The sequence below is a fragment of the Oxyura jamaicensis genome, chromosome 5, assembly GCF_011077185.1.
Source record: "Oxyura jamaicensis isolate SHBP4307 breed ruddy duck chromosome 5, BPBGC_Ojam_1.0, whole genome shotgun sequence".
NCBI lineage: Eukaryota > Metazoa > Chordata > Aves > Anseriformes > Anatidae > Oxyura > Oxyura jamaicensis.
This window is the reverse complement of record NC_048897.1, coordinates 38,344,549-38,363,147: the sequence shown is the minus strand read 5'-3', so window position 1 is coordinate 38,363,147 and position 18,599 is coordinate 38,344,549. Positions and strand designations below refer to the sequence as shown.

General features: G+C 34.6%; 1 protein-coding gene across 2 annotated transcripts in view; it reads left to right on the top strand.

The window, feature by feature from the left end:
- Positions 1–18,599, top strand: part of TRIP11 (thyroid hormone receptor interactor 11) — a 31,505-nt gene that overhangs the window by 1,229 nt on the left and 11,677 nt on the right. The window contains exons 2-16 of one of the 2 annotated variants that reach the window (XM_035327869.1): positions 1,546–1,622; positions 2,799–2,909; positions 4,068–4,340; positions 5,201–5,269; positions 5,977–6,142; positions 6,892–7,251; positions 7,929–7,969; positions 8,452–8,547; positions 9,006–9,212; positions 10,100–11,050; positions 11,558–13,129; positions 15,650–15,790; positions 15,997–16,190; positions 17,690–17,853; positions 18,186–18,289. In XM_035327869.1, coding sequence (XP_035183760.1) covers positions 1,546–1,622; positions 2,799–2,909; positions 4,068–4,340; positions 5,201–5,269; positions 5,977–6,142; positions 6,892–7,251; positions 7,929–7,969; positions 8,452–8,547; positions 9,006–9,212; positions 10,100–11,050; positions 11,558–13,129; positions 15,650–15,790; positions 15,997–16,190; positions 17,690–17,853; positions 18,186–18,289 — 4,526 coding nt within the window. Of the gene's footprint in view, positions 1–1,545; positions 1,623–2,798; positions 2,910–4,067; positions 4,341–5,200; positions 5,270–5,976; positions 6,143–6,891; positions 7,252–7,928; positions 7,970–8,451; positions 8,548–9,005; positions 9,213–10,099; positions 13,130–15,649; positions 15,791–15,996; positions 16,191–17,689; positions 17,854–18,185; positions 18,290–18,599 lie in introns of both variants that reach the window. The other variant, XM_035327868.1, reaches the window with a different exon arrangement.

Genomic DNA, 18,599 nt, shown 5'->3' with positions numbered 1-18,599 from the left:
TGCAGCTCCACAGCTGTGAAACATCGTGAAATATTGCATAAATCTTGATAGCAGTGGGACACCAGTGGTCTGACATAAATGGGTGTTTTGATATATGTGTAAAATGCTTAGAAGAGAGAGATTTATTCTAATTGAGAAGTTATCTTTTTCTCACTTTTCTGAAGGATATGCTTTAAATTATTTTAAATTCCCAAATCCATATTGGTTTAGTTTGGAAACTTAACTTTACATTGATAAACAGTGTAGTCATCTAGTGTCTTTGTTTTCAGGTTTAAAATCCGAATTGTGATTCTGATACGCAGATCTGTGCTTTGGTTTATGCAGGAGGGGGCTGATTTCCTGTAGTTGCTTCCAGAGATGCTTGACTGCTAAATGCTGCTGTGAACAAATTCCATTTCCTAAAACTTTTAAAGTAGCTTGTGTTGTTACGGGGTACTAGGCTTTCTGACCTGGGGATGCAAAAATCCAATGGCATCTACATGTTCTGCTCCCTAAAGACTTTCATATACCATGTGGCCTAAGGAACACTTCTCAAGTAGTTCTTCTCCTTCCTTTTTATCCTATTTTTTAATGTTATCTCTTACATTCGCTGCTTTGCCAGCCAAATTAATGAAGGTGTTTGTGGATTACATATGCTAACATCTTCAATTAAACAGTTTTTATGGCCGTAACGCAGCCTCTGCAGCACTTAAGCAGCACCAATGTTAAGCATCGCATAGGAAATTGTAAAATACCGTGTTTACTTGCACAATTCTATTTATTCCAAGTTATGAAAAAAAGTCAAGGTTGCATTATGGCCAATAAATTGTTATGTTTCATTAATAAAATGAAATAATTAAATGTTCTATTTCTACTTGTAAAAAGTGGGACATGGAAGAAGTAAACATAGATTATTTGAAGAAAGGTGATCATTAGAGGACAAGGATCCGGGGAGAATAATGTATTTATTGTGTTAGATAAATTGCTATGGTCAGATTGTTTTGCCTTTGTAAATGAAAGTGAGTTTTACAGGGATTTTTCACCTTTATATGAGGGGGGCAGGGCAGGGCAGGACTGGTGTTTTGTAGTGTGGGTATTTTTGTTATTTTTTGTTTGTTTGTTTTCCTGACTAAATTTAGTTAATCACTGTTGTATGTACCTTATGGAGCTAATTCTTTTTTTTGAACCTTCACATGAAATCATTGAGAAATAATCACGCACAACAATCATGTCAGGACCAAAGTCCTGAATGAAAAACTGATTCTGTGACACACAACAGTCAAGTAAAAACTTTTTCAATTCACTTATTTTAAAGATTAATTCCATACTTTCGCCATTTGTTTTGTGATCCAACTTAAAGACTAGATGAGGGAGAACTAAATAAGGTTCAGAAAGATTCTGGTCTGAAAAATAATGTGTTCAATAAAAGCAGCTATTGATACTTACATAGGAGTGAACATTAAAGCAGTCTAAAGAAAAAATACTTATTAGTAAAGAGCACAGCTAGTAGTATCTACTCAACATATGAAGAGTTAATAAAAATGTAAATTTTCCCTTTTCTTTCAGATGCAGCAACAGAGCTCCATGTGTCCAATTCTAGACTCAGAGAAATAGAAAGTATTAATGCAGCACTGAAGTCTGAAGTAAGAAATTTTGGAACATTACTGTAATTAAAAACAATAAGTATGATTTTTTTCTGGTGAAGATGAAATGTTGCATAAAAGTTGTTCAGCTTTGGGAAAATCTAGAAACAAGGGTAACAGGGGTGTTAGAATGCATCTCTTTTCTTTGCTGACTAACTGCCACCACAGTCAGGGAGACAAATATATTTATAGGAATATGCTTGTGGCGTGAGTTTTCATCTTGTGCTCACTGGTGTATTCTGCAACTGTTACTACTCATTGTGGGGCCTTGTACTGTAGCAGTAGACCTTGGCTGTGAAAAGCTTGCAAATGCAAAATTCTTGTAAGTTTTGGTAGATGTTAGCTGGTAAAGGGTTAATTGGTTTATAGTGTTTCATGTTGTGGTGGTTTTACCCTGCTGGGCAGCTGAACTCCACCACAACCAATCTCTCATTCCCACCCATCAGAAGAAGATGGGGAGAAGAAAGTATTATGGAAAGAAAAAGGCTCGCAGGTTGAGATAAGGATAATTTGATTAAAGGGAAAAGAAAGGGAAGAAAAAAACAAGCAAAGGCTGTGTGGAAGCAAAGAGCAGGGAAAACAAAACAAAAAACAACATTCTCTACCTCCCATTAACGAGCAGTGTTCAGCCATGTCCCAGGAAGCAGGGCTTCAATACGTGTAGTGGTTGTTCGGGAGGACAGATATCTTCATAACGAGACTACCCTCCCTTCTCCTTCCTCTTTCCCACCTTTTATTGCTGACTGTGACACCACATGGCATGGAATATCCCTTTGGTCAGTTTAGGTCAGCTGCCCTGGTGGTGTCCCCTCTCTACTTCGTGCCTACCCTCATCCTGTTGACCAATGTCAGAATAATGGTCTGTATGGATCTTAACCCCCATTATGCTCTGTGGCTATTTTTAAGTTCCATGTGTAATTCAGCCTTGAATTTTTCTTCTTAGCATTTACTTAAGACTGCTAAAAACCACCATGTCATACAAAAATGGAAAGCTGGGGTATGAACTTGATTTTGGGACCACATGTGGAAGCTAGAGCTACTGTGATTTGAGTCAAATAATGTGAGAAATCTATACTATTTAAATGATTTTTTTTCCACTCTTCAGCAGGCTTCTGCTTTTCTAGTTCTATAAGAACCGTTCCGAATTTACTAACATGCATTTCTCATTTTTGCTAGAATGAGAGACTGAAAAAAATCTGTAGTGATTTAGAAGAAAAGCATGAAGCAGCAGAGCTTCAAGTAAAGCAGTTATCTATAGAGTACCGGAATCAGCTGCAACAGAAAGAGGTATGATACAGAGTAAAGTATGTAAAGATGTCCAATATGCATTATGTTTTTTTTTTTTTTTTTTTTTTTTTTGCTGTTACAGTATCTGTGGCCTTTCAGTTGAGGTTTCAGAGTTGTAAATGTACTGTTATGGATTGGTTGTTTATTAATATAGACAAAGAGAGACCAGGACATGAATTTCATTGAATCACATAAAGTAAGCAGAGCTGCCAGGAGGTAAGTGAGGAAAGAGAAAACTGGGAATGTCATGTGTGTATCAGAATTTTTGTTTCTGTAATCACTGAGAAATGATACTTTAACTGCTTTGCATTCTAGGTCAATTGCCTAGGAAGACAGTGGGAGCAGGCTCTCATTTGAAGAGGTTATATTGTCTGTGGATATTGTAATTATTTATCTTAAAGTATGCAATTAAAGGAAACAGAGCTACCTTTCATAATTTGAGAAAGTGTCCCTTTGGCGTAACCACACCAATTTTATCACCTGCTATGTAACATGAGCCTTTGTAGCCTTTTAAATGAAGAATGTTGGCCACTATGCCTAGAGTATTATACAAAATGAGTTTTATTTCTGCTTTATTTGTGAACACGTGGGGGAACTAGAGGAAGCAGAACTTTGAGATGTGTAGAATTCTGCTCATAAAATGTAACAGTAGTTATGGGAGTATTGCATATTTTAGCTTAATGTAAGTAAATTTGCAATATATTGAGATGTTTAGCATAAAATAAATGTAAATAACATATAATGCCATGTTTAATTTCCATATTTGAATGAACTCTTTAAACATCTTGATTTATTTTTTTTGTACAACCTATTAGTTTGTATCTTGATATAGTAAATAGGTACCTAGACTGAAAAAATCAGCAGAAACTTCTATAGGAGTAGGTGTAGAAATACTTAACTAAGAAGTATTAACACTTTTAATATGTACCTTGTGTGAGATGCCTTGTAACACATCAGCTAAGACAGCGTTTCTTCATTAGGAGACTGTTCAAGGGTTTTTTTTCCTTTACTTTTTATTTTCCTCTATTTTTTTAGTGGAAGTGACCAGTAATTTATGCTGGGATGGAGTTGTTTGGTTGGTTAATGTTTCATAGGAGTACTAATAGGGTATATTTTGATATTCTTACTGAAACAATGCATTGTACTCTATATGTTCAGGTGGAAATCAGCCATCTAAAGGCAAGACAGAATGCACTGCAGGAACAATTGCAGAAAGTACAGACGGCTGCTCAGTCATCACAGTCAGCTGCTGCTTTGCAACCAGCTGCTACGTCAGCTTCCTTTGTTCCAGTGGTTAGACATTCCTCAGGGTTTGAAGGAGATGACATGGATTTTGGAGATCTAATCTGGTCTCAACAGGAAATAAACAGATTGTCCAATCAAGTTTCTAGGCTTGAATCTGAGGTGGACCACTGGAAGCAGATTGCACAGGTGAGTGATTTCCCCTGTCTTCCCCTCCCCTCCAAATTAGTATTTTCATTTCATTTGGTGTTTGTGAAGTGGGTCTTTATAACTTCATGCTATAAAATTTATAGAAGCAACACGATTTGACGGAAGAGCTGAAACCTGCTGATCTGTCTTTTTTTTTGCCATTACATAACTAGCGACACGTTCAGTAATTGTTTTCCCAGTGCCTTTTTGTGATGCTTTTAAGCATGACTTGTCAAGTAAGGAAAAGCTTGTCATAAATGTTCACCTAAAATAATACTACTTCAGGGTTTCATTTTTATGGAGCCTTTCAAGAAGCACTTTTCTTCTACCTAGCTGTGATACCACCTGCTTATTGACAACATGATACTATCAAATGTGCTAGCTGAATACACATGCTGTGTTTACTTACTCTTCTCTCAGTGCTTGATATGTCAGTTGTACGTTATGGTCTGTGGATGCAAGAAAGGCTTTCAGGCTGTTGTTGATATGAGTCATTTCTCAACTATAGCCTGATTTCATATATACTACTTCCTCTACATGGAAATACAGGAGTAAAATTAAGCAATCCTGTTGCTTTGTGTAACTAGGTGCAATAGTGTCATGTCCCTACTTTCCCCAACAAACATTATACATTTGCATCTAATAAAAAAAATCAATAGAAAATTATTATTTTTTTAAATACACTTTTCTGGGTGTATTTTAGGCATAGAGTTGAAATTTGTTTCATGTTAGAAGCTTCGTATTTGCTTCATGTTACCTTTGCTGATTTCTACCTTTGATTATCAAAAGAGGATGTGCTTACTTGAAAAATGTGTATTAATCATAATTACCACATAGAGGTGTGATTTTTCTTTTCTCAGTCTTCCAAAGTACAAGGGACAAATGTTGCTGAACAAAGTGAAATATGCAAGCTGCAAAATATCATTAAGGTAAGATGACAACTTTGACAAACTGTTCCTAGCTTATGCTGTATTATTGATGGTTTTATGTATGGGCACATGATACAAGTAAAGTTAAAAAAAATATTTATAACACTAGCACTTGCATCTTCTTTGTTCAAAAATGCATGTGGACATGTATTTGTACTGCTGACTGGAATGTTGTTGTGCTAAATTTCAAAACATGGCCAATTCTGAGAAAGTGAGGGTGTTTATGTAATTTGATGTACATAGTATCTAAGCTTAAAAGAATGCCATTAGCATTTATGAGGACAAATTGCTTTAACAAGCTGTTGATGACTTGAGACTGAATTTTAGATACACCAAGTAGTTTTTCCTCCCTTCTCATAAACACCTTGCTTTTTTTCACTGAAGATGCAAAAAACAAATCTTAAAGTCTTCCATGAAAGTTATTAGGTATGTCCTGCTGTATCCACTTCTTATACTGTAATCTTTATACTATCCTTTTTTAATATTTGCTATTGTGTAGTTGTCTAGAGCATATTGTTTGCATAAATATATTTTTAAACAAATGACTTTTTAAATGTTTAAAAAAAAAACACTTGGCCTTTTCTGTGAGAAATCCCTTAATAAATCTTTTGTTTTTACTAGGGAAAACTTCTGTTTCTTTTGTATTGTTTCTTTCTTAACCTTCTGTAATGTATGTTACCATTCTGTTTCTCTAACGATATTTTTAGGAGCTTAAACAGAATTTAAGTCAAGAAATTGATGACCATCAACATGAACTTTCAGTATTGCAGGATGCACACAGACAAAAGCTAATAGAGATAACTCGTCGACATCGAGAAGAGTTGAGTGAATATGAAGAGCGAATTGAAGAACTTGAGAATCAGTTACAGCAAGGTCTTTGTTACCACATGCTTACTTTTTGAGATTACTTTCTGATTTAATATGCAGTGAATTTTTGTTAAAGTATCAATTATGTATGTAGCAACAGTATAGTAAATATTAAGTAGATTGTATTTAGAAATCTGAATTTCAGCTCCACTTCACTCTTATGCTTAAGGCGGCACATGTCCTAGTATCTTAAATTCAATGTGGTTGGGTTGAATACCTGAATTTTTTGGAGAAGTACTATGTGCCAGTTGGATTACTAGATTAAAAGCTTGAAGGTTGCCATAAGGACCACACGTGTGTCTGTGCCATGATTAAATTGTAGAAGCCCAGTAGTTCTCATGAGGAGCCTTCATTATGTCTTGAAGGTACTTCATATTCCCCAAAAAGTTAGGTCAGTTAGGGTCTCTTTTAAATTAATCTTAGAAGACTGTCAGATTCCATGCCCTAATAAATGAATGCCTTCAATCTTACGCACCCTTCCTGGTCAAGTATATGTTAATTCAATCTTGAACTATGTGTCTTGCAACACCTTTTAAAACCATTTAGAGCAAGGAGTTCGAAAGTATTTGAAGGGCAGTTTATCAAATCATTCACATGCGTGATACTGCTTCAAATGTTAATTCTGTTTAAGTTAGTTGTCGGTTGATGATGATCAATCATATCTTTTTTTTGAGACTATAGGAGGAGTGGAAGTAACTTTGTTAAAAAGTTACTAGTTGGTTAGTATTGCAAATCTGATCCCTTTTGCTTTTTAGATGGTGTAAGCACTGATGTTGTGGATGAGTCTAAAACTAGCGAACAGAAAAAGAGTGCTCAGAATCTAGAAGGAGGAAAAGCAGAAGACTTGCAAATTATAAAAGACCTAGAGGATGAAATAAGAAGATTAAATCAGAAATTATCTTCTGCCAAAGAAGAAAACAAAATTCTTTTGAAAGATCAAGAATTGTTAAAGGTAGAAAAAATCCAAATAACCCAGGAATGTGAAAGTCTAAAATCTAACTTCAGTATGCTTCAAAGTTCTGTCACAGAGCAAGATGCTTTCTTGAAAGAACAGAAGTTCCAGTCCAAGATGATGCTACCAGAAAATGTCGTCAGACTACAACAAGCACTGTTAGGTACAAAGATGATGTGGGTTTATTTTTTTGTGTGTCTTTTTAATATATTTTCACATATTTTCAACTTCTAATGCTCAGAATTTGTTTCAATGATTTGGAATTGAATAGGAGAATATGTACATTTAAAAGCTGCTGCTTTAAATAAAAGTTGTCCACTGAGATAAGGGCAAGCAGAAAAGAAAGTATAATTAGGATTAGCATGATTTGTGTAGGAGTTTCTGTTTCGTGTAATCATGTATGCCGGCTGATAGGATTTTTCTTTCTTTTAAAGTAAACCTAAGTAGAAGTTTTGTTTAAATTGTAAAAATATGCATTTTCTGCATAAAGTAGTCTGATGTTACTGTCTTTAAAGAAACACTATAGGTTATCTATTTTAGAATCATGTCTTTATGTAGAAAATCTTTATACCACAGTGAGGCACTCAGGCAATACTGAAAGTTGTCCTGAGTGGATTCAGTTGTATAAGTAATGCCCTACATTGCATTGTTGATTGATGCTGCAGTTAAAAACTTTACAGCACCGTTTCTTAAAAAAATAGAGTATTGTCACAAAATGCTGTGAAACTATTCTCTTTTGAGCAGCAGAGTTCTGCTGGGGCAAGGTAGGAGGAGGATTTGGGTTGTGTTGTTATTGTTTAGAAAGTAGTAAAACTTTATTATTTTTGTCTTCCCTTATAGAAGCAGAAAAGGAAATAGCAAGACTTTCAAGTTTAAATCAGGTAAAGTAACTTATAAATTAAGAAACCAAAAAGGTTCAGAACAATAGTAACGGATGGAAAACACATGTTCTTGTCAGTATATGTTTTTGGAGTATTCACACTTATTTATAATCTTGTAATGGAGGCAATGGTTTTAAATTTCTTAATTGCATGTGGAAATCAGAAGCAATACATTTTGATTTGTGAAACTCCACAGCATACTCTGTTGAAGAAAACCAGTAAAGTTCAACCTATTACGTTGTTACTTAGGCTGCTGTATCATACTTTTCAAGTATTAATTTTACATTAACTTCCCTTTGAATTATTAGATGGATAATATTTTAGTGTAAAAGTGTGTTCGTATCATGGAGGTATTTATTCATCAATGTTCCTCCCCTGATAAATTTTTTTAGGTAAAGACTAATTACAGGTTGTGTTTTTTAAATGCTCCAGATCCTTACCTGGAGTATTCCACTATTTAAATACTCTTTGTATTTTTGTAGGCTGACAGTTTAACTCATACAGGGAAAGATATTCAGGCATTTACACAAGATCTACAGGTTCTTAAAGAAGAAAACATTAAACTTAAAAAAGAAAAGGTATGTATGTTAGATTTTCTGGACAGTGTTGTTTAGCTATTTCATGCTGTATAGAAATAATATTAAAATGTTCAAACACCTTTTTGGCATATAGTACTGTTTTACTTTTCATTTAAATGTTGTTAATACTAAATTGATTGTTGTAGTTGGATGAACACACCGGTCAAGCATAACATCTCAGCATTCAGCTATTTTCAGTTTCTCTGTTTTTAATATTGCATAACTTTTCTATTGCACAGAAGCATGAGTAAACTTTTGAGGAATTATCACATGCATGTAGTGTGAATACCACTTCTCCAGTACCTGGGATATTACTTGTGTACACCTAGAGATCCCAATGTAAAAATGCATGCTTTCTTTTTACTGTTGAGGAAAAAAAGAAACCGTTTTGAATCTAAATAGTTTACAAATTTTGTCAAGACAAAGGCTAATACTTAATACATTTTGTTTGACTTAAGGAGGGACTTGAGAAGGAACTGCTACATGCACAACATGAAAATAAGAATATTCTTTCTACGAATTCGGAGGATCAGATTTCAGATCTAAATCAGTTAAGGCAAGATTTGGAAAGGAAAGAACATGAATTAAATGAAAGTATTGCTGAAAGAGAAACGTTAGTAGCAGCATTGGAAGAACTAGACAAGCAGAATCAAGAAGCTACTCAGGTAATAAACATGGAAACTACCTACTGAATTTGGAGAATAGATACTTAGATTTGTGTGTTTATTTTTTAAGCTTATCTTCACACATACATAAGTTAACCTCTGGAAAAAAAAAAAAGGATCAGTGTTTCACTGTATCTACCATATTGATATGAAATTCTGAAGTGCAAGAAACCCACTTGTTATGGACAAACAAATATGGCATGTCCAGAATGGGTATTACTTTCCAGAGGCTGATTAAATACCACTTAATTTTTCTTTGCGTGTGGAGAAAAGGCCACAGATTATATGTAAACAGAATAAAATAATGCCTTTTTGTGAGTGTCCTGATATATTTTACCTTTAAATACATAGTGGCAAAACATGTTTTTCCAGTATCAGTTTGCTTTATGGAATTCAACAGGTAAAATAATTTTCTATGAAATGAATCCCAGCAAGGGTGTTAAAACACAGTCAAGCAAGAAATTGAAAATTGGCTATACAGATATATGCTCAGTTATGTTTTGTTTGTTTGTTTGTTTTGTTTTCTCATTTAAAACCTACTTGTTCTTAAGTAATGGGTGTTTACTGAATACCAGTTTCAACTTCTCTGAAAAGTTCTGGCTCTTAGTTCTTTTCCATAGATAGTTCTCTTTGAGTTCCTTGGTTTAGGTAGTTAGGGTTCTTTTGGGGGGAGATGGTATTTTTGTCTTCAGTGAAAGGCAATCTATTTCTTTTATATTTGTTCTTAATTTACTTAGTATTGACTACTTGATACTACTTGCCAACTTAGTTTTTTAAGTAGGAAACATTGTTTTCAGGCAACTTTTTATTGTTCAGTTGATAAAAACAAAATGCATAAGTCTGCTGGTTCTCCTTTCCTAATGCGTTCTTGTTTGTGTTCATTTCAGCATGTGATTACACTGAAAGAGAAGCTGTCAAAACAACGCATACAAGCTGATAGTATCACCAAACAGCTGCAAATAGACATAGATTTTGAAAGAAAGAAAGCAGCAAAACTGGAAATGGAGAAGATGGAAACTATTAAGGAGTTAGATAGTCAGAAAGAAAAATTAAGCCAATGTTCATATGCACTTAATGATTTGCATATAAGTAAACAGCAGCTTCAAAATACAATTAAAGATCTTCAGGAACAATTAAAGAAGTCCCAGGACTGTAACTTGAATAACAAAAAAGAAATTAAAGAATTGCAGCAGAGACTAAAAGAAAGAGAGGAGGAGCTTTCTGTATCCTCGAGCAAGTTAACAGAAAAAAGTAATCAGGAATCTAACTACAGTTGTCAAGATCTGATTCTGAAAGAAAGAGAAGTAGAAATTGCAAAACTACAGAATAACATTTTGGAAAATAAACAAAGAAATGAAGACTTGGAGAAATCTCTATCTGATCTCAAAATAGAAAATGGGAAGTTAGTAACAGCCTTTGAAGAAATAAAACAGGAATTAAATGATGCCATATCTGAGAAGAATAAAATTTACTTAGAAAAAGACACTGTTGTGGAAGCCTTGAAAATGGAAAAAAAGCATTTGGAAACTGAATTAAACCAGACTGAAAAGCGGCTTTTTGAGCAAGCACAGAAATATGAGCAAACTATTCAGGAATTATCGAATGCACGTAGTATGGATACCAGTGCGTTGCAGCTTGAACACGAACGTCTAGTTAAATTGAATCAAGAGAAAGACTTTAAGATTGCAGAATTCAAAAGGAACATGGAGCAGATGGAAATTGACCATCAAGAAACGAAAGAGATGTTGACTACTAGCTTAGGAGGGCAAAAGCAGTTGACAGAACTCATAAAAGAAAAAGAGGAATTTATTGAAAAATTTAAAAATCAAGCCTTACAGGTAAAGCAGGAACTTGAGGAATATAAGAAAGCTTCAAAAAAGCAGGATGTCTTAAAACAAAATCTAGAAGAAAAAGACAAAAGTCTTGCCATCATGAAGGAAGAAAATAATCATTTGAAAGAAGAAATTGAACGTCTTAAGGACCAACAAAGTAGATCTACACCTATGGTTGAGCCTAAAACTCTAGATATTATTATTGAACTTGAAAGTGAGGTAACACAGTTAAAAGTGATAAAGAATAATCTTGAGGAAGAAATAGAAGTTCACAAAAAAACAATAGAAGATCAGAATCAAAAAACAGTGCAACTTCAACAGTCTTTGCAGGAGCAAAGAAAGCAAATAGATGAGTCTAAAGTTCAGTGTGAACAAATGAATGTCACACATGAAAGGCTTTCTTTAGAGAAGGATGAGGAAATTAAAAATTTACAGAAGACAATTGAGCAAATTAAGACTCAGTTACACAAAGAGAGACAGGTTATTCAGACTGATTCCTCTGATCTTTTTCAGGTAACCAAAGTTCAGACACTTAATGGAGAAAATGGAAATGAAAAACATGACTTATCTAAAGCTGAAATTGAAAGACTAGTAAAAGGTATCAAAGAAAGGGAGATGGAGATTAAGCTTCTAAATGAAAAGAATGTTTCTCTAAGTCAACAAATTGATCAGTTGTCTAAAGATGAAGTCGGCAAACTTACTCGGATCATTCAAGAGAAGGACTTAGAAATACAGGCCCTCAACGCTAGAGTTTCCTCAGCTTCCTATCGGCAGGATGTTCTTTGCCTTCAGCAGCAGCTGCAAGCGTATGTCATGGAAAGAGAACAAGTACTAGCAGTTCTAAGTGAAAAGACAAGAGAGAACAGTCAGTTGAAAACAGAGTATCATAAGATCATGGATATGGTGGCTGCTAAAGAAGCAGCTCTGGTAAGGTTGCAAGAAGAGAATCAAAAATTATCTAATAGATTTGAAAATAGCAGCCAAGACATGTTTAGAGAAACTATTCAGAATTTATCCCGTATCATTCGAGAAAAAGATATTGAAATAGATGCTCTAAGTCAAAAATGCCAAACCTTATTGACTGTCTTGCAGACCTCCAGTACAGGTACTGACAGCGGTCCAGGAGGTGTTAACAGTAACCAGTTTGAGGAACTTCTACAAGAACGTGACAAACTAAAACAGCAAGTAAAGAAGATGGAAGAGTGGAAGCAACAGGTAATAACCACGGTTCAGAACATGCAGCATGAGTCAGCTCACCTTCAAGAAGAATTACACAAACTTCAAGCACAGATTTCAGTTGAAAGTGATAGTAATTCAAAATTGCAGGTAGATTATAATGGCTTGATTCAGAGTTATGAACAGAATGAGAAAAAGCTGAAAAGTTTTAGTCAGGAATTAGCGCAAGTTCAACACACCATAGGACAGCTTCATAACACCAAGGATCTTCTCCTGGGTAAACTTGATTTGGTAACACCATCTGTAGCAATGGCTTCCATCATTTCACAGCCTCCAGTCATTCAAAGCAGTGGTCCTGAAGTGCTCAGTGATGAAACTAAGCTCCTTCAGAAGGAATTGGAACAGCTGAAAAAAAAGTTGCAAGAAAAAGATTCAACTATTAGGACTCTTCAGGAAAACAATCAACGATTATCTGATTCTGTGGCTGCAGCGTCAGAGCTTGAAAGAAAGGGTCAAGAGGGGACTGATTCAGAGATGAGGCAGATCAAAGAAAAACATGATGTCTTACAGAAATCACTTAGAGAAAAAGACATCCTGATTAAATCTAAAAGTGATCAGTTACTTTCTGTGAGTGAAAATCTTAGTAACAAAGAAAACGAAAATGAACTTTTAAAGCAAGCTGTGACTAACCTTAAAGAAAGAAATCTAATTTTAGAAATGGATATTCGAAAACTGAAAGAAGAAAATGAAAAAATAGTTGCAAGTTGTAGGGAAAAAGAAACAGAATTCCGAGCACTTCAGGAGACTAATATGCAATTTTCAATGATGCTGAAGGAGAAAGAGTTTGAGTCCCACTCAATGAAGGAAAAAGCTCTCACTTTTGAGAAATTGCTGAAAGAAAAAGAACAGGTATGTGTGTTCACATTTATTATCTTTGAAATTAGTCGCTCTGTAGTGCGTTTTCATGTATATGTAGGCATCAAGTATTTGCCTGAAATTTGTTTGTGACTCCTTACTGCTTTGCATTACAACAAAAATCCTTCCCCACAAAGTTAAGAAATGAAAAATCAGCAGGTAAGTGGCTTACAGTTGTATCTGCTAATTGTGTATTCATAACCCATGTTCTTTGTTCATTTGAAAAATTGTCATTTACTGAACAGCTCAATATTTTGGCTTCTGCCTGTTGTTCATTAAGTGTACTACATTGTTTTTACTATACATTGCTCAAACTTGCAGAGGTGGCAAAGACTAATTTCTCAATGTTTTCTTCAAGTGTCATTCCAATTTGGTTGCTTCATAGCATTGCTAGGAGATCAATGGGTTCACACGTCATCTTTTACAGCTGGAGATGCTTTGGTGAAAAAAAAGAAAGATAAAAACATTGGACAAACTAAATTAATATTTTCTCTTCCCAATTTGATATATGGAAAAGTATTTTTTTTTTTGAAGTGTGTTCAGAGAAAAGTTACAGTGGCTTATGAATTACTGTGTAAGTAATCGGAGTAAGAATCTTTTTTAAAGGAGCCAAAGAATTACGTGGCTGAGTATTGTTGATACTCAGGTCAACAGCATGTATGAACTGGTACTGCTGGCATTAAGGAAGCAATATGTGAATCACCATTCTTTTTGAAACATAGGAGTTAAGTACAGTGCAAAAGAAAACATTTATCAAAACTACAGGAAAACCACAGAACTCCAGGATATAGATATTTTTGATTGCTTTGTAGTCTCTGAAACTTAATCTATCCTAGTAGGCAGTCTTTTCTGGTAATTGCTTCTAAATATGTCATCTTTCTTTCCACTGTGCTTTTTCTCTCCAGGTCCCCATTCTTTTCATCCTGGTTTCCACTATTCAGACTTTTCTCACGAATGTCCCCCTGCCATGTTTTTCTTCTCCTTGCTGCATTTAACATCCTCTTCTATTTTCTAAAATCATGAGCATTGCCGGTTATCAGAGTGATGTTTATGCAAACCATTACAATATAACCTGACATTCATTTTATCCCCACTGTAATTATAATAGAAAATTTCACATCTCTTCAAAGCACTTTCAAACTACCAAATAAATCTGCAGTGTAATATATCCAGAAGTTTATCATTTGTAAGTCTCAACTTGGGTATATGTGAAAAATTAGGATTTTTTTTAAAGTTAGATGTGTAAGACAAATGTTTAGCTCTGTTTGTTCCTAGTGGTGGTTTCCCTTTCCTATTCTGAATAAATACTATGGAATTAAAAATAGAATCTTTATGGTATCAAAATACAGTTATATTATTTTTTTTTAAAAAAAAGCTTTGAATTATCATTGGGACTAATGTTCATCAGTGGTGCCAATAAGAAATATACAGCCTTTTACCTTTTTTCTATTTTATTTTTTATTATTATTATTATTGTAACTTCAGTAGCTGCTGCTCTGGGAAGCCTGCATTGTCTGGTTAGCTTCTCTGTGTCTTGCATGTCTTTGGCCTGCAGACCTCTTCACTCACTGACAGCTTGGGCTTTCAGTTTCACAAGCATGGAACAATTGTCTGGACTTTTTTTCTTCACAAATCAGAGAAGTTCCTTTTGCAGACTTTGTGTTCACCATGGAGAACTATGAAAAATAGTGTTCAAATATATTTTGTGTGCATGTCAGCTGGTAACACAGCATAAACAGCAGATTTGGGTGCAGGTTTGCAGCTCTACTGAAAAAAAATACTGTATTCAGTTCCATTAATCATTGAAGCTTATAAGTACTAATGATGAAAGCAAAGATTGGTTTACTTTTTACCAACATATTCAATAAAAATATCTGCTTTCAAAATAATATGATACAAATGGTAAAAAGGATGCTGGAAAGCTTCAGGTAACTGCAAATGCATCCATTTATTCAGGCTGTGTATGTGTGAATTGGAGGTAACAGACAAATTGCTTCATGTGTTCCTCCTTTATGTAAAATTGTAGCAAATTGCTTATAAATGGAAATTCATTCATTGAAATATGACAGTTGAAAATACGGTGGGTGTTGCTGTGATTCTTTGAAGGCTGATCTCTAGAACTAAAGTCATGTTATGGCTTGTTTTTAAGGATTTCTTCATGCGTTTAGTCATCTTAACTTCAGGCAAGTTGAGGTGCCTAGGCAGGTGCTTCATACGTCCATGTCCTAATAAGCAGGTGCCACAGAGAAAACATTCCACCCATAGCAGAAAACCTGAAAGTTTGAAGTCTACATGTGACTGTAGTGTCTTTTAGGAATAAATTTTAGTTCATCTGGTAATGTGTGAGGGAAATCACATTCAGGTAAAATAACTATTTTGAAGTTTTCTGTGCTATAGGGCCATGGGTGTCATGCACTTCTTGTTACATTAGTATTTTCTTTCCATTCTTCTGGGCAAAGACTACATCCCTTTCAATAAGACTGCTGTGTTTGAAATCCTCTATGTCTTCGACAGGGCAAGACAGGGGAATTGAATCAACTGCTAAATGAAGTTAAATCAATGCAAGAAAAGGCTGTTACTTTTCAGCAAGAGAGAGACCAAGTCATGGTAGCACTCAAACAGAAGCAAATGGAGAGCAGTGCCCTGCAGAGTGAGGTATACCACCAAATAACTTACAACTGTAAGAAATAAAGACTAAGAAATTGCATCTTACAGTATTTTCTGCATTATTTTTGTTAGCAGTAACTTATGAAAAGCATTTGAAATTAATATGCAGACAATATGCTTCAAAGGATGATTTGTTTGCTTACATTATTTATGAAAACTGATCGTGCAAGCAACTTAAGGTATGTTCTACACAGATACAGCATTTGCGTGAGAAAGAGCAGCGCCTAAATCAGGAACTGGAGAGGTTACGTAATCACCTTTTGGAAATGGAGGACTCCTACACGCGGGAAGCATTAGCTGCAGAAGACAGAGAGGCCAAGCTAAGAAGAAAAGTTTCAGTTTTGGAAGAAAAACTTGTGTCCTCATCTACTGCAGTGGAGAATGCCAGGTGATCTTTTCATCTATCCAGCAGTGGCGGTGTGAATTCTCCAGTTTTCTGGAGTGATGCTGATAGTTTTCTTTTATTGAATTTGCATTCCAGAACATGCTAGGCAATTGAGAAAAGAAAAATATAAGAATTACTTTTATTCTAAATCAGGAAGGTAATTTGAAATTTCCTTGGTAGCTGTTGTGAACTAAGAAGTTATTTGTCTAGCAACTATAGAAATCTCAGATCTTTGAGAGTGCTTAGAACAAGAAACAACAAAAATCCCTCAACCCATCAATTGAATATAATTGAATAATCGAATATGTCAGAGCAGAAAAGATTAAGTTAATTTCCTTCAATGTCAAGGCTTCATTCACTTTGAAAGTGCATTTGAAAGTGTTGTATACACTTGGATGCACAGGTGTGCTTGTGATACTTCGTACATTGTTTTGGAGAGGAGTACCCATCCTTACTTTATATATTATAGCATAGAGAGGTGTACACTGTTGTGAACCTTCTTTAACATACATATAAAGCAAGGTGCATAGATGCTCTCATAGATAGCACAATTGGAGAGGCTAGAGCTAATTATGGTGGTTTTTTATTTACCATAATCACATTTTTCAGCTAAAACAATGAAAACATTTTTTAAAACAAATATTAAGATTACTCAATGCCTGTCTTGACTCTAATGTGGGCTTGTTGGTTACTTTGAACAAGATTACTTTTGTATTTTAGTGCTGTTGTCCAAATGAGCTAGTATTTTAATCAAATATATCTGTGTAACTTCAGTCTTTCCTACTTCTTAAGTGCCCAAAATGAGCTCTGTTCAACATTGTCAGCAAAGAGATTTCTGAGCTGAGCAGACTGTTGTAGAAAATTGTGGAGAAAGTTGAAGAGCTGAGAGAAGGCTTAATAAAAACTGGCAGAATGTTTCTTAATTCTTCACCAAAACTTGTCAAATGTCTTTCAAGAAATGTAGCCTATTTCCTACCTAGTATGCACTGTTAAGAAAGACTGAAATGGGAGTAAATCAGGTTCATAATATTTCTGCTTAATGGGAAGTTAAATAGATATTCAGTGGTGGTCAGGATGGATATATTGAGTTCTTGGAGACTGGCTTTAAAATAATAGTTGATAGAAAGATCTGTTGATACATGTAGTAATTGAATCAGGCAAGGTGTGTGTGTGTGTTTTGTTTTGTGGTGTTTTTTTTGTTGTTAAACATACTTATACGAAAGTGGACAAAAAGATTATTTTTGTCTTTTGCTAATGCACTTCAAGCCGAATTTTGTTCTTATTTTTGTATTGCCAAAATTTTATTTCCAGTCTTATTTAAAGTGTGTTGCTAGGGTTTTGGTTGTTTGTTTCTTTGTTTTTAAGAGGAATTTTGGGGAAATTACTTAATTTTTATAAATTTAAGTGAAAATTAAAGGTAGATTAATTTTTGCTGTGGTTTAATTTTCTCTGTGATGACTTCCTTCATTATCTTAGTAAATAAATAATTTGTTTTTATTAAGTCATCAAGCTAGCCTGCAGGTCGAATCTTTGCAAGAGCAATTAAATTTGGTTTCCAAGCAGAGAGATGAAACTGTGCTACAGCTCACCATCTCACAGGACCAAGTGAAACAGTATGCGTTGTCACTGGCCAACCTGCAGATGGTGCTAGAGCAATTCCAACAGGGTAAGTTTTACCAAGAAATGCCAAAGATCGCAACACGCATTTTTCAGATGGGATAGTTACCATTTTTGGTGCTTTTAAAAGTACATAGTTAACTGGTTTCCATTTTGGTAGCTTGAAGTTTAGAAGATTTTGTCTTTTGAAAAAAAGCAGTAAAATTCTGGCCCTGTGAAAACCAATGGTCAGTATCATATGTATGAAAATAGAATTCCACGTCTACCTTGTGAAAACCAGATGTGATAATGCTAAGGTTTTGCAGTTTTGTATCACCCTAAAGAGAGATACTTACTATGAATTAAGATTTTTTTTTTTCTTTTTGTATTTTAACCCATTAGAAGAAAAAGCCATGTATTCAGCAGAGTTAGAAAAACACCAAAAACAGACTGCAGAATGGAAAAAAAAAGCCGAGAACTTAGAAGAAAAAGTTGTATCACTGCAGGTGCGTTGAATAATGAAGTTGAACACAAATTTAATGCAAATTTTGACTTTTTTTTTTTTTTTGAACTTCTGTGTTAAGTGTTACTGTCTCAGAGTATATCAAGTTACATAATTATTTTGACTTTGGATAAGGGGTTGGGGACAGGATGAGGCTGAAAGAAGGGTCAGCAAAGTAGTGTACCTCTGACTATCCTATTTCTGAGAATGTTTACAATCCAGTTATTCTACAGTGTAAGTGATTTAAGTCTCTGTCTGTTGTGTTTGATGTATGTTGTATTGGAATAATTGTAATAGTGAACTCTCATGCTTCT